At 44.7% G+C, this 15,046-nt stretch overlaps 1 protein-coding gene across 2 annotated transcripts in view; it reads left to right on the plus strand.

Annotated features, from left to right (window-relative positions):
• DAAM2 (dishevelled associated activator of morphogenesis 2) overlaps positions 1–12,946 on the plus strand; it is a 134,959-nt gene extending 122,013 nt beyond the window's left edge. For both annotated transcript variants that reach the window (XM_056852408.1, XM_056852409.1), the window contains 2 exons: positions 7,497–7,667; positions 12,710–12,946. In XM_056852408.1, the coding sequence (XP_056708386.1) occupies positions 7,497–7,667; positions 12,710–12,934 (396 nt within the window). In that variant the 3' untranslated portion in view covers positions 12,935–12,946. The remainder of the gene's footprint in view (positions 1–7,496; positions 7,668–12,709) is intronic.
• Positions 12,947–15,046: the final 2,100 nt, after the last annotated feature.

The raw sequence follows: 15,046 nt of genomic DNA on the forward strand, positions 1-15,046 counted from the left end.
GGAGGCCAGGATACATAGAAATTCCATGATCCTGGTCCTCTTAGGGTTTCAACAACAAAACACACACAAACATGCTTTATTACAGTTGAAAATAGGCATAAGAACATAAGAAAAGCCATCTGGATCAGACCAAGGCCCATCAAGTCCAGCAGTCTGTTCACACAGTGGCCAACCAGGTGCCTCTAGGGAACAAGACAAACTGCAGCAGCATTATCCTGCCTATGTTCCACAGCACCTAATATAATAGGCATGCTCCTCTGATCCTGGCCTTAGTGTGGGGGTTTTGAACTCAATTGTTATGAGGGCCAGGTATGACATAAATGTCACTTGGTCAGGCCGGGCCATGCCTCTCCAGCCCAGATTGAGAGTGTGTGTGGGGTGGGTGTTGCCATGTCTGGCTCCCAGGCCAGATAATAGCTCTCAAGGGGCCACATCCGGCCCCTGGGCCTTTTGTTCGACATCCCTGCCTTACTGTAAGAAGGACTGGCCATTAGGCTGACGATAAATGACAGCCATTGGGATTAAATATCTTTCTAAATATGGGCCTAGCTAAATGAAATTAGATCTAAAAAGTTTCCGTCTAAACATTAGGAAGAATTTCTGACAGAGCGGTTCCTCAGTGGAATAGGCTTCCTCGGGAGGTGGTGGGCTTTCCTTCCCTGGAAGTTTTTAAGCAAAGGCTAGATGGCCATCTGTCAGCAATGCTGACTCTATGACCTTAGCTAGATCATGAGAGGGAGGGCATATTGGCCATCTTCTGGGCATGGAGTAGGAGTTACTGGGGGTGTGTGGGGGAGGTAGTTGTGATTTTCTTGCATTGTGCAGGGGGTTGGACTAGATGACTCTAGTGGTCCCTTCCCTCTAGGGCTAAAAATAGTTCAGGTTTCTCTTATGTCACCCAATCTCTTGCAGATTTAACCACAGATTTTAGCAGCACCCTTTGCTCACAGAAGCCATCTTCCATGAGTTCCTTCCACTGCCATTACACTGCTCGCCGTGACCACTCGAGTAAACAGTTACATGAAGTGGTTCAGGTAACTTATAAGATTGAAGGTCTCCTTGGACTGCTGGGTCACCAAACTGGACCTTAAGTAAAAGAACCTTTGGCAATTTCAGAGGGGTAGCCATGTTGGTCTGCAGTAGAACAGCTAGATTCGACTCCAGTAGCACCTTAGAGAGGCCAACAAGATTTTCAGGGTATAAGCTTTTGAGAGTCAAAGCTCCCTACATCAGAGGAATGAACAATTTGTTTAGACAAGACGCTGTGTGTCATTCTTCTTTTTCCTTTCCCACCCCAAGTAACAGTGCAGTATTGTGGGACTGTTTCCATCATTACCCTTTTCCTTCCAGTCAGATGGGCCCCCCTTCTGGCTATCTCTAATGGAGTCTCTGCAGCCACTTAATTTCATTGGCAGGAGTAGCCGTGATCATGTGCCTCTATTCCACTTTCCATCTTCTTGTTGAAACAACTTTATAAAATAAACAACTGTCTAAACTATTTGCTTTGGCTGAAGGGGAAATTCAGTGGAAAGTTTAGCGGTGGGGAGGCATGCAGGCACTGAACTACAGACCTGTTATGTCATGAGATGGAGGAGTGATAACTTGAGGAAATTAATTTATTTTCACAAAAAATACATCTACTTCTCTTGCATTACAAAGTGAAACAGCATGAAGGCTGTGTTACATTTTGCTGTGTTTTTAGTCTTGGGCGATAGGTCAGGACATGGTGGCAAAAGAATTGGTCTCCCCATGGGGGAGCTGGGGTTTTTAGTGGATGCTGCAGTGAAGGAATCAGCCAGGCAGGGGCAATCAGAATGGTGTATTCAGCAAGCCTTCTGAGTCAAGGACATAGTATAGTGGCAAGAGAGATGGTCACCATCCCCTGGATTACTACTACAAACCTATCAGTTCTGATATTATACAGTTGAATATGTTCACAGTTATAAGGGGGCACCTTTCCATACCAATCTTACCTTCGCATTCCTGACCAAAGGTGGCCCCAGCAGGGAGGGCAGGGTGCCGGGCAACAACGTGGCAAAACCGCCCCAGGACACCGGCAAGGCCTTCACGGTAGGCATTTCTGGGGTGTTCCATGGGGAGGAGCTGCCGTTAGGCAGCCTCCTGTCCTCGTACGCCCCGGGTACGCCAGCAGTGAGAGGAGTGAGGCTGCCTCGCTTTTCTCAATGGGTCAAAAAGGCCCCGTTTGATTTTTTTTAAAAGCCTCTGAAAGGCTTTTTTTTTTTTTGGTCTTTCAGCGGTTGTGGAACGGCTTAGGAGGCGGCGTGGTGGCGCCTCCCCGCTGTCCCTGGCCGCTGCCAGCTCAGGAATGGGCTGTTAATATGGGATCTTCCTCCCAAAGTACATGCCATGCACAGGACAAAATCCAAACTGGTAAAAAATTCTCCTTGATGGGAATTCTATGTTCATGGGGCAATCATCCATTTAACTAGCTATCTGTCCAAAACAATTGCCAAGTATAGGACAGTAACTGGCCAGGAAAACGATGTCTAGCTTTGGGGGAGGGGTTGTTCTGAAAACTGTTGACATGAATAAACCCTCAGTGTCAATTAGACATGATGACAGAGTGAGAACTCTTACGTTTGGAGCAGTATTTTCTGAATGCCATTTTTGTAGGCAGCAGTGGGGGGGGGCTTTAGCCTCTGTATATTTGCATTGGAACGCTTGGTGCATCTGGGCAGCCATTGTGGGAGATGTTGTTCTGATCCAATAGAGCTCGTACATTCTGGGCGGGAGAGGGGAGAATGGAAATCCTAACCATGGAAGACCCTAAATGTCCTAAGTCACCCTGGACACAGCAGCCATCTTTCACGGGTAACTTGCAGATTTTCAAGCATGATATGAGCTTCTCATTCCAGGAGCACTCCGTCAGTAGTCTAAGCTATGTCTTCATAATTAAGCTGTGTTCTAGAAGTTTTTGTCTACAGCATTCACAGATCCTTTACAGTGGGCAGAAGAAATCTCTGCCTTAAATAAAAAAAATGTATACTTCTGGGTGTTTATCACCCAGAATAAATTAATTGGGCAACAGCTTGTAGATCATATAGGAGTAAAGAAGAATCCTTCAGTCTATTAAAGATATCTCTACTAGAGGTGTGCATATTGATATCCCCAAATTTAAAAAAACCCAAAATACCCTTTTGGGGTTTTTTTTGTTTTTTTACCAATATGAAAAAGGCAGCAATAAAGGGAGCCGAAAAAAGCAGAGCCTGAATAATGCTGAGTTTTTTTGTATTATTCGAGCTTCTTTGGCACTGCTGCCATTTTCCCCCTCCCTCTCCCCGTCTTCCCTTCTCCCCGCCACTTACCTGCCTCTGACAGTAATCCAGCCCATGCCGCTTCTCCAGAGTCCAGAGAAGCAGCACGTGCTGGATTTGTGTCAGATCCCCCCTGTGGGCTTCTCTGAACCCTGGAGAAGCCCAGAGGGGCAAATCTGACACCAATCCAGCCCACGCCACTTCTCTAGAGGCCAGAGAAGTGGCGCATGCTGAATTGGTGCCAGACCCCCCCCCCCCCGGGCTTCTCCGGACTCCAGAGAAGAGGCACGGACTGGATTGGTGTCAGATCTGCCCTCTGGGCTTTTCTGAACCCCGGAGAAGTCCAAGGGCGGATCTGACAGATCTGAGGGGTTTCCCAGTATTTTTCAGGTTTGGCTTTATCAAACCCAAAAGTTTTTCAAAAAATCCAGGTTTCCATGATTTTTCGTTAATTTCCAGGTTTGATCAACCTGAACCCGAAAAATACTGGAAAAAAATTGGTGCGCACCCCTAATTTCTACTACAATTAAGCAGTTATAACAAAACTGGAATGTCGCCTCACTTTTCCTAGTCTGTTTTCTCCCTTCATTTTTTTTCCTGGTCTCCTGTGGATTTGGTAGGACCCATCCTACTGCTTCCCCGAAACAGCTGAGTGACTGGTCTTGTAGAAGACGAACAAGGTATAAATGATAATACAGGAGGGAAACAAGATTGAATCCATGCCTTTCATTATGGAAAACACTGTGTCCCAAAACCCCTTAGTAGACTTCCCAAGTACACTTCCCATGTGTTGTCAAATGTTTAATGTTGCCATAACTTCTCATTTTAAACAAAACAAAACACTACGCCAAATGCCAAAGTCCACAGTTGTGTAGCCAAATCGTAGAGGTGTCCACAGAACACATGAAACCCAGAGTACATCTATCAAACGGTTCAGGAATCCACTAGCTTTTAAACTTTTCAGGGATAGATCAGCTTGGCTGATTATATGGTCCAACAGAGACATGGACTGACAAGGATTTAATACACAGCTGCCACCAAAACAGCAGCCAAGCATCTAGTTCCCTCCTCCTCCTCCCTTCTGTTCTAGTAGAGCTTACATCCAGATGTCATTCCACTTCACTGGCTGCTTCTAACGTGCTGGAGAAACAGAGTGTCATGATGTCAGGGCAAGGATAGGTTCTACTGGAATTTACAACGGTGATAGACGTGTAGCTACTATTGTTCCCCACATTTACCATCACATCTAGTTTGAGCCTGATAGATACGACACAAAAGGTAAAGGGCCATGGAAGGAAGAGGAAAACATGCAATTTCAGAGTTAAAAGTAGGTTTATTTTAAAAATGGGCACTGATGACTTATCTTCTAGGAGTGAAGAAGCAGAGTAGCAATTGATTGGGCCTAACTGTCTCTCCCTCTACATTTTAGAGTTACTGTCCAACCATTATCATTTAACATGGCTTCTGGCATAAATGTCAGAATCATAACCTCCCTCACTGTTTCAGGGATAAGAGGGAATGACAGAAAGAGGCAGGAGACTCACTGCAGCCATCTCAAGTACCAGATTTCTCCTCAGGCATGCATAGTTCACAATCAAATAAGACTGGCATGTTATTTTCAGTATGTGTATAATATATAATGCACACATTTGTTCGGAGTTAATGTCGTTACCAGAAGGACATGCTGGAAGAGCGATGAATTTTCACCTCAATAAGGAGGCCAGCTGATGCTTAAGCGTTTTACTTCCAAGCTGCCATTGGAACAAATGCTGGTGAATATAGGCACAACCGTGCTGGATCAGAACAGGGGTCAATTTAATCCAGCATCCTGTTTCACACAGCAACCGGACAAATGCCCATGGAAGGCCGACAACAGGCCACAGAGGTGAATGCCTGCCCCTGTTGTTGGCCCCCAGCATTGGTATTCAAAAGCTGTGGTCTCTGAACGTGAAAGCTACTTTTAGTCACTGCGACTAGTAGTCACTGATGGGACCTATCCTCCATGAATTTGATGTATCGTCCTTTAAAGACAAGTAAACTAGTGACCATCAATGCATCTACTGGTGGCGATTTGTACAAGTTAATTAAGAAGTAGAAGATAGGTTGGATTTTATTTGCAGATTTTCTCTATCTTTTCTTAAGGAGAATCAAACCGGCTTGCAATCTCCTTTTTTTCCTCTCCCCACAACAGACACCCTGCGAAGTAGATGAGGCTGAGAGAGCTCTAAGAGAACTGTGACTAGCCCAGGGTCACCCAGCTAGCTTCATGTATAGGAGTGGGGAAACCAACCCGCTTTACCAGATTAGAGTCTGCTGCTCATGTGGAGGAGTGGGGAATCAAACCCGGTTCTCCAGATTAGAGTCCACTGCTCTTAACCACGACACCATGCCAGCATGGTGTTGAGAGCCAGCATGGTGTAGTGGTTAAGAGAGGTGGTTTGGAGCATTGGACTCTGATCTGGAGAACCAGGTTTGATTCCCCACTTGTACACATGAGCAGCGGAGGCTAATCTGGTGAACTGGATTTGTTTCCTCACTCCTACTAATGTGCATTTCAGAGGGCTGATGGGGGGGGGGAATCCAGTAATTGTTTCTGTGATTTCACAAAATCCAAATCATGGCTGTTCTGTGAGTTATGTCTTGCCAGTTGGCAGCTACCAAAGACTTCTCACAGTGCTTGCAAAAGAAAGGCCGCTTGTGATTTCACACTTTAAAAAAAGAAGTAAGCATGGGAATACTGCACTCTCTTCTCCAGTCATAATCTGCATGGCCTGTTAATTGTATCGTGTCCCCTATGTCAGACTTAGGTGTTTGTCCTTAGCATCCTTCAAGCAAAACCCATCAGGCAAAGGCTCTGAAGCAGGTTAGACGTTATTAGGAGCAAAATTAGACAAAGTAAGAAGCTGGCTGCCTCCTGGGCATACAAGGCTACTAATGAGGAATCAAGGCATGGGTACATGGTTAAAATGCAGGACAGACTTCAAAGATGGATAGGCAAAGGTACACAGGCAGCTACAGTCCATGATAAACTTTCTCAGGGTAGGCAGACATAACATGGCTATGCAGCTGGGGTGATTGTGGTAAACAGAATAGGCATACCATAGTGAGCATAGAACGCAGGATACTGATACTGTACAAAGGCATGAGAAACAAGAGCACGGGACCAGGGCCCTGACTCCGAGCCAAACCCTGGCCTGCTTGGGGCAAGAGCCTGTGAGGAGCAATGTCAGGCTAAGGCCGAGAGGCAGGGCCTGACACCCTATGAAGTACTGTTTTATATTGACTGTGAAGTCACTCAGGTAATACATTGCACGGCAGAGTGCCAATACCACTAGGGATTGTTAAAGAATCTCTTCAAATTGGCTTTGCAGCTGATTAACATAGAAGGCAGAGAGACTGGGGGAGACGTAAGGTATGGTTTAACCCCCCCCCCCACACACACACACAAATAAATAGCATTTCTTCCCGAGATTACAGGCTATTAAAATACCTGATCTGCTGCTGTGTGTCTTTCTACAAAGCAAACAAACCAAACAACTCAAGTGTTATGATTAATGATGGCCTCGATCCAGCAGAGGACTTCTGTGACTTGAAGGGAGACCGTTTTTGCCCAACTCCCCCCTTATGCTGCTCCTAAGGGTAACCTGTAAGCCAGGAGCAGCATTGGGGGGGAGGGGGGCTGAAGCAGGCCTTGGCAGGGGCCTTGGGGGCTGCAGCAGCAGGGGAGGCTGACAGAAATCACCACTGGATCCAAGTCCATAGTCTTAGGATCACAAACTTTCAAGTCTCTTTTCTCAGCCCACAGTTCTTTTGGTAGTGAAACATGTTCCCTTTTTGCCTCCTAGCACATGAGGGGGTGATGTGCCAACACCAGGTTTAGGCATTGTGCTAAGTAAGCTAAAGAGTATTCCACCCAGCAGAATGGTGCTTCTGCCTGGCTGAGTCGTTTTGCTTTTTCTTGCAGGCTTAACCGAGGTCCGTATTGCCTGACCTTCTTTAAACCTACACCATCTTGCCGAAACTGGGATAACTGTCCCAGGAGAGATACACAGAACGACAACGTACAAACCCCCTTGCACCGCAGGGCAATAAAACAAATCTTCACCAGCAGTAAAAGGAACCGTAGTCTGTTCCAGTTCATATACATTTATGCCTTTTCTTTCTAGTTCTAATCGTCAGTGTATATGTTTCCTCCCCCACCTTTCTTCCTTTCCCTGACAGTATGCCAAGGCGCTGAAGCACTTTGGAGAGAATGAGGGTCGGATGCAGCCAGATGAATTTTTTGGCATATTTGACACCTTTCTGCAGTCGTTCACAGAAGCCAAGCAAGATCTGGAGAATATGAGGAAGAAGAAAGAAGAGGAGGAGCGCAGGGCACGCATGGAAGCAATGGTGAGGGTTCAAGGGCTGGGGTAAAACAGGGAGAAGCCATTTATTCCAGCAGCTCAGGGAGAACAGAGGGACATCTCTTTCCTCTGCCCTGCCAGCTGTCCTGCATGTTTGCCTGACTGGACGTTACAGTATCTCTCCCATCAGCACAGCATGAACTCTTTGGTAGCAGAGCATTTGGGATAGTTTGTTCCACTCACTCACTTCTCAATAGTGTGACGTCTGCATGTTAGTAAGAGACCGTGTTCCCAAGAGTTCAATGCAGGCACTATGGAAAATAGCACTGGCTGCAACAAAGAAGTAAATACCAGTGGAAGGATCCAGTATCCTTGCCATAGGAAGCACAAGAGCAATGAAGAACCCAACAGAGAAATCAGCCACTGCCACTGAATCACTTGGTGAAAGGCGAATGACATGATGCGTCCAAATATTCCATCTTCATCTTTGGCACACAAAAGTGGCTGAAATTTTGCTTCCAGAGAATTGCATCTATGACTAGTTATCATTCTAGGACCTAGTTTGCTTTGTGGGTCTATGCTGTACATTACTTATATTTAACTTAAATTCTTTAACTGAAATTCTTCAGGGCATTTCCTCACGGAAGTGTTTGTATGATAGTGATATTTGGGGATGTCAACTAGTGAGGGTAATTACAAATAATTAGTGCCCCACAAAGAGCAATTTTTCTGGACACTTTCTCTTGGATATGGCTACTGCTGCTGCTCTGAAACCAGCAAAATGTAATTCAGTGATCAGAATCTTCAAATTATATCTCAACCAGAGACTTACTGAGTGGTTTTGGGCAAATCTCTCTCTGTAACATGGAAATAATAGCGACCTACCTCAAAGGACTGTTATAAAGATTAGTCAGGGCAGCATAAAGAACATATCATGCTGAGCATACTGTGTGCATTAGTTAAGTGCTGTCATCACTTCCAACATGTGGCAACCCTATGAATCAATGCCCCCCAAACCATCCTCCAACCATCCAACAGCATTGCTGAGGGTTGTGGCTTTGTAGAGTCGATCCATCTCACGTTGGGTCTTCCTGTTTTCCTGCTGCCTTCACCTTTTCCTAGCATTATTGTCTTTCTGAACATATTGGACGGATGATATGTAATAACCATAAAAGAAACAAACAAGGTGATGAACCACCTGCTCATATAAACAATTTAGATACATAGTTAAGCCATGCTGACATAGTTAAGCCTAGGGAACTATGAGTAAAATAGGGATTGGATAACAGTTCTTGGGCCACAGCAAGCCCCATCCACAACCGTCTTCTTCCAAATAGAATCCCTCCAGCTTCATGGTGTTATGCAGTGGCTTAGGGGGAGGGGAAGGGCTGGCTGCTCTCGAGGTTGAACGTTGTATGGAGAGGAAAGGTCCATGGTTTGACCAAGCCTTCCTACCTTCTGTACACAATATATCATCATTCTGTTTCCTTTCCTGAAGTCGATGCCCCAAATCGTTCAGGTGCCCTCTACCCTCCCCCTTTCCAAATCCTAATTTGTTGTACATGTTAAGTTTTTTCAGAACCGTTTCTCTGCTCTAATCCCATTTCTCCCATGCTTGGGCATCCCATTTTCTCCATGACATGATCCTCTGCTCTTGCATGAAGGCTCTAATTCCCATCCTTGAAGTTAGAAATGCTTGGAGCTTGATCTCTTAGGCCAGGGGTGTCAAACACCGGCCCCTTGAAAGCTCTTATCCGGCCCACGAGGCAGCTGAGGCCGCCACCCCCCCCTGTCCCTATCTGGGCTGGCAAGCCCGCTTTGGGCTCACTAGCCGAGGCAGCCACCCCCCCTACTCTCAATCTGGGCTGACAACCAAGTGACATTTACGTCATATTCGGCCCTTGTAACAAATGATTTCAACACCCCTGTCTTAGGCACTCTGTTTGGCTGGGACAATGGTCTTCAGTTCCCTTCTGAGCATCTAACAAACAATATTTTTTTACTGCTGTCTACTAGCATAGCTACTGTAAGTTGCTTTTTGACTGTGGCAAGCCAATTCCTTAAGTTTGAGAGAGCTGCTTCATTTACTATGTGGATCCTGCCGCTGAGGCTAAAATGCCTGGATCCCTTAGGGAGGGTTCATGTGAACTAAACTCCTTCTCTAACCTTCTGATTTCCCAAAGCCTGAGAATGGCTCCTTGGCATTCTTTTGCCTGCTTTCATGTCACCAGCACTTTAACCCTAACGGCTGCGTTTCTACTTGATGTTTCCAAAATCTCTGTTTTCCTAAGCCCTCGTCAGAAGGATTGGGCGGGGAAGTCTGTTTCCAAGAAATTCCGCAGGTCTTTTACAATGAATGTTCTTACAGTTGTGCGTAGTATAAAAGGTCAACCCTTGGCATCAGTTAGTGAGCGTACAATAATAAGGAACAGTTTTGCAGTCATTGCAAGGAAGAAATGCTGGCACGACCCACATAGGGAGGGGGGAAGAGGACAGAATTTCATGCCCAAGAGTGAGGGTCATTGGTTGGAAATAGAGGACAGTTAGATAGTTGGTTATGGAGCAGAATTGTGCATAGCCAGCAAAGGGAGGTTGATGGGTCATGACTTAGGATATTATTTATTATTTAATTTGATTTATAATGTATTTCTGACTCCAATGAGATCAGTAGGATCTTATAAGCAAGTCAGTAAGAATTCAGTAAGTCAGGGGTCACATCTTACCCCCACTTCCTGCGTGGGTGGGAGGAATATTTTCTCTTTCCTCCTCTTCTTCCAAATTTTCAGTCTCATAGGTCTGCCTTGGGTTGAAAAAGAAAGTTCCTGCTTCTTTGTTTGTGTTTTTATCATGGAGTGCATTTTAGCAAACTTAGCTCGTTTATTCACGAATGCTACCAATAGCTTTAATACAAAATTATCCCAATGAAATAAGCTGTGGCTCGCTGCCTGAATTATTAGAAAAGAGCAAGAGTCCAGTAGCACCTTAAAGACTCACTAAATTTCTGGCAGGGTATGAACTTTCATGAGTCATAGCTCACTTCTTCATATACTTCTTCGGATTCTGCCTGAATTATATTTTTGAAAGGTGTTTTCAATTTAGATTTGGCATTTTTAAAGGGCCAGAGCAAATATGACACAAGAGATTTGTGCTCAGAGCACTTGCTTTTTAAAAAAAACTTTTAAGCAGCCTTTTGGGGTTGCTAATGTGACTTCCAAATCAGTGTTGGGAAAGGGGTGTTTAGCACTGCTTCTCCCCTGCTGTTTTCCCAATCAGCCTTGCCTCCCTTCTCTTATTGCTACTTAGGACCAGGAGGACAATACAAGTATGGTGCGTGTCCCTATATCTCCCCCCTCCCTGAGCTAATAGCAGCTTGGGAAGGAAGAAATTGGGGCAAATGACACAGTGGGAAGTGTTGAACACCCTTGTTGCCAGTGGCATTTCTTCAGTCTAAGAAGCAAAGTAGCACAGGGGCTGATCTGAATTGTTTTAAAAAACCTTAAAAACACCAGCAGCACTGAAGATCTGGTCATAATTTCCCATAATACATTTGGTTTACTTCTCCTGCTCTGAATTTAAAATTAAGATCTGTTGTACCAGTTTGATCCCTTTTATTGCAGTATACAGTTAACATTCTGCTCATTGATATCTCAGAAAGTTCACAAATCCTTAATTGGGTCCCTCATTTTGTACTCCCTCCCTTTTCTCACAATCAAATGTGGATACATTTAATAACTTTGATTTTTTTACATGATCCTTTTGAATGCGTACCTCTTTTTAAAGCCATCAATTTTATAGATCACGATGGGTTAGCCGTGTTAGTCTGTCAGTAGCAGTAGAAAAGAGCAAGAGTCTACTAGGCACCTTAAGGACTAACAAAGGTCATTTATGCATGGGAGTTTTACCTGAGGGAGGTTCATTGTTTGCTGAACCCACACTTTCCTGTTGGGAATCTATGCACCAGCAGTCTCCAAGCTCAAATCAAGCCCCCGCCCCTTTAAATGTTGCTTTGTAATTGGCTTACTTTGTAGAGCTTACTATTAGAGAAAATCCCCCCGAAACCCAATTGCTGCATAAAAAAGCATTTTAAGAACAAAAAAATGGACCAATCTGAAAGGGGTGGAGGTGGATCCAAGCCTTGGCTTTAAAAATCCTTTCTTCTGCTCAGAAAGAGCTCTGAAGAAGCAAGAAACATTTGAATTCCTGCCTCTTGACACTCTCTGTAATTGGCTGTAGTGCTTTTCGTGAGATAAATATCCCTCCCCAAGCTTGTGTGTCCTGCACATTGCCTTATGCACAGGGATTTCACCTGGGCTGATCTTGGGAGAGGGAAGAATCTGGTTAACAGAGAAACAGGAAGTCCCGGGATTTGTGAGGGCTGGCAGTGAGGTCATCTCTAATGGACAGAAAACTCATGCCTAACTCCAAGAAAAACCCAGACAGACCAGGGGCGAACTTGAGTGAAAGTACTCATGCATAAATGACCAAAATTACTGGCAGGATATGAGCTTTCCTGAGTCACAGCTTACTTCTTCAAATACAAGAATGTGAGTCCATCTATCCTTAAGTAGAGAAGAGTGAATTAGACACATAATGGCAATGTAAATGTCAAAGCAAGTAAATGACATTAGCAGGCATGATTGGATTAGGTGTGATATCCTGAAGGATAGTAGGCATGGAGAAATTAGCATTGGTAATGAGACAGGAATCCCAGATTTCTGTTCAATCCTGATCTCCGATGCATAGAAGCTTAGAAATTCCACTCCCATTTAAAGGGGTAAGTCCACAAGCAGCCTATTTTGAATGTTGTATGCTCCAGACAAAGAACAAGACATGGCCATCACCATAACGCCCTTAACCACATGTGCTATCTGGCTGGCCACTGCTAGAAACAGGACGGTGGACTAGGTGGCCATGAGTCTTGGGCTTCTCTTAGTATAGAATTAAGCCTAGTAAGCAAGAAATAGGGAGTTCAGGCTCTAAGAAACCATGGATATTTTAAGGCATTTAAAGCTATCCCAATGGATGAACGGTGGGATGTTCTTTGCAGAGCTGCTGAGAGATTTCAATCTGTCTATCTTTCCCCAACAGCTAAAGGAACAACGAGAGAAGGAGAGGCGACAGAAGAAAGCAAAGGGCAGCAGCAGCATCTCTGAGGAGGGAGGAGGAGGAGAGTTTGATGATCTCGTGTCCGCGCTGAGGTCAGGCGAGGTTTTTGACAAGGACTTATCGAAGCTCAAGCGTAACCGCAAGCGTTCCGGGAACCAAAGTTTGGAGACAAGCCGGGAACGGGCTGTGACAAAGCTCAATTATTAAAGGAGAGTGCAAGAGAGGAACTGGGAAAACCAAGAGAACCACAAAAGAAAAAAGATCGCAGCAAAGAGCCAAACAAGATGATAGAGACTAGCTAGTGTATTTCTCTAGGAAATCTGGCTAGCCCATGGCTTTGTTTAGTATCCCATAATGAGCATGTCCTCTCATCTTGCTCTCTTGCTTATGCATCTAATTGGGAATGGTTCTAAAAGTGCCTCTGTAGAGTCCAAAGGGTTTGTCACGGAGATGTTGCTTTTGATGGGTGTATTTAACTTCTCGACACTTCCCCTGCAAATTCAAATAAGCCCTGACCTCTTCGGTCTTGAGAGCTAAATAGCAAGAGGAGGAAGAAGAACATGCTTTACTCTGTGCCAAAGTATATACCTAAAAACCCACTCTCAGTCTTGCTGAGAAAATGCAAGACAGTCTCAGGCTGGTTCTGAAACTTCATGCTGCTCCTTCATGGTTTGGCTTGATCTTCTGGAGTTTGCGGTGGAGTGGTTCTATAGTGCTGCAGTTCCGTTCTTCCACTGGATTTACAGAAGGACAATGATCAGAACTGGGCTGATGATATGCGAAGCAAGTGAGATGGTGTCAGAGGAAGTTGGTAGAACTGCTTAGCTTGCAGTTACCTGAACTGCTTGCAAAACTCCTTTTTTTTCTGGAACCATTTGAGTCTTCAGGGATATACTGAGTCTTCAGGGATGTGCCAAGTTATGATAAAACGAAGAATGGACAACGTATTTTAATACAGAAGTTTTGCCTTGGTCTTTCAGGAAAAGGTACCCCAGTTGGTCCAAGCCAGATCTGTTGTCATTGCTGAGCAATGTGGTCCATGAATAATCTTACATGCAAATCTGCATCACTTTGTTAGCACAACAAAATTGTTCATTGAATAGGAATTAAATAGACAAATGGAGTTGTCTGATGGTTGAAAGCGGCCATCCTTCATTTATGGGCAGCCATAACTGCACTGGGATGAACTTGAGCTTTCTTTTAATGGGCTGGCCATCTCAAAAGCTCACTATTCCCAGCACGTGCTGCATAAGGTTAAGGATAAGTGATCAGTAGGTAGCTTTAGGACTGAAGGACTTTTTCGTTTGGTACAGAGAGAGAGAGAGAGGGCTAAGAAGAGTAAAATAGGAGAAAGACCTAAGGGTGATTCTTGAAAAGAGCTCTGGAGATCACAGATAATAATTGATTATACACAGAAAAAAATCTAAAGTGCACAGGAAAAATGGAGAAAGAGCCTTTAGTTACTATTTCAGTGTACCCTTATGGCTATGCAGCAGTAGAAGTGGACAGTGCAAAATTTCTTGGCTCCTTTTTTTTCCCTGTGTGAACTGTAGATTATCCTTCCTTCCAATGGCCAGAGGAAAATAAGGGTGATAGGACTGGGTTATGAGACACTGAGACAGTCCACCCATTTTCTGGCAAAAGACTGCACTTAAGAAAGAAGGCCATCCATAGGATCCTGGAGAATCCAACAGAGGCTCAAATTGTCACTTTAAAGTCCTGCTTTAGTTTGTCTCCAAATGTTATTTAATTTCAGGCTTAACGTTGAGTCTGTAGAGTAGTAAATGCCTGTATCTCAAGCACTGTCCAAACAGTATTCTATGCAAACAATGTTTTAAAACTGTAAGGGTGTGGAAACTGCCATGGAAACTTGCTGACCTTGGGCCAGTCACGCACTCCCAGCCTCACCTCTGGCAAGTATTTGGGTGGGAGACCACCAAGGAATACCAGGGTCATAACGCAGAGGCAGGCAAAGGCAAAACACCTGGGAACGTCTCTTGCCTTGAAAACTGTCCCAGGGGTCACCATAAGTCAGCTTTGACTTGATGGCAAAAGAAAAAGGCATGGTGCGTTGGTCACAGGACTAAACCAAAAACTCAGCTCTGGAGATAAGCAAAAACAAAATAGCTTGTCTAAGCTTTAATTTCTTTGTTATACAGTGTTTTGAGTCTGCCATCTCTAAATCGTCCTGATCATGACATTCCACAGCACGGCGCTTCTGCTTCCTACTCACGATGATGAGCTGGTTATCGTACAAGGGCTGGACGCATTGCTCTCCGCTCCGTGGCCTCTATTCTTAGAGACCTCATTCGAAACACC

This window comes from Euleptes europaea, chromosome 7, assembly GCF_029931775.1.
Source record: "Euleptes europaea isolate rEulEur1 chromosome 7, rEulEur1.hap1, whole genome shotgun sequence".
In the NCBI taxonomy this organism is placed as follows: domain Eukaryota; kingdom Metazoa; phylum Chordata; class Lepidosauria; order Squamata; family Sphaerodactylidae; genus Euleptes; species Euleptes europaea.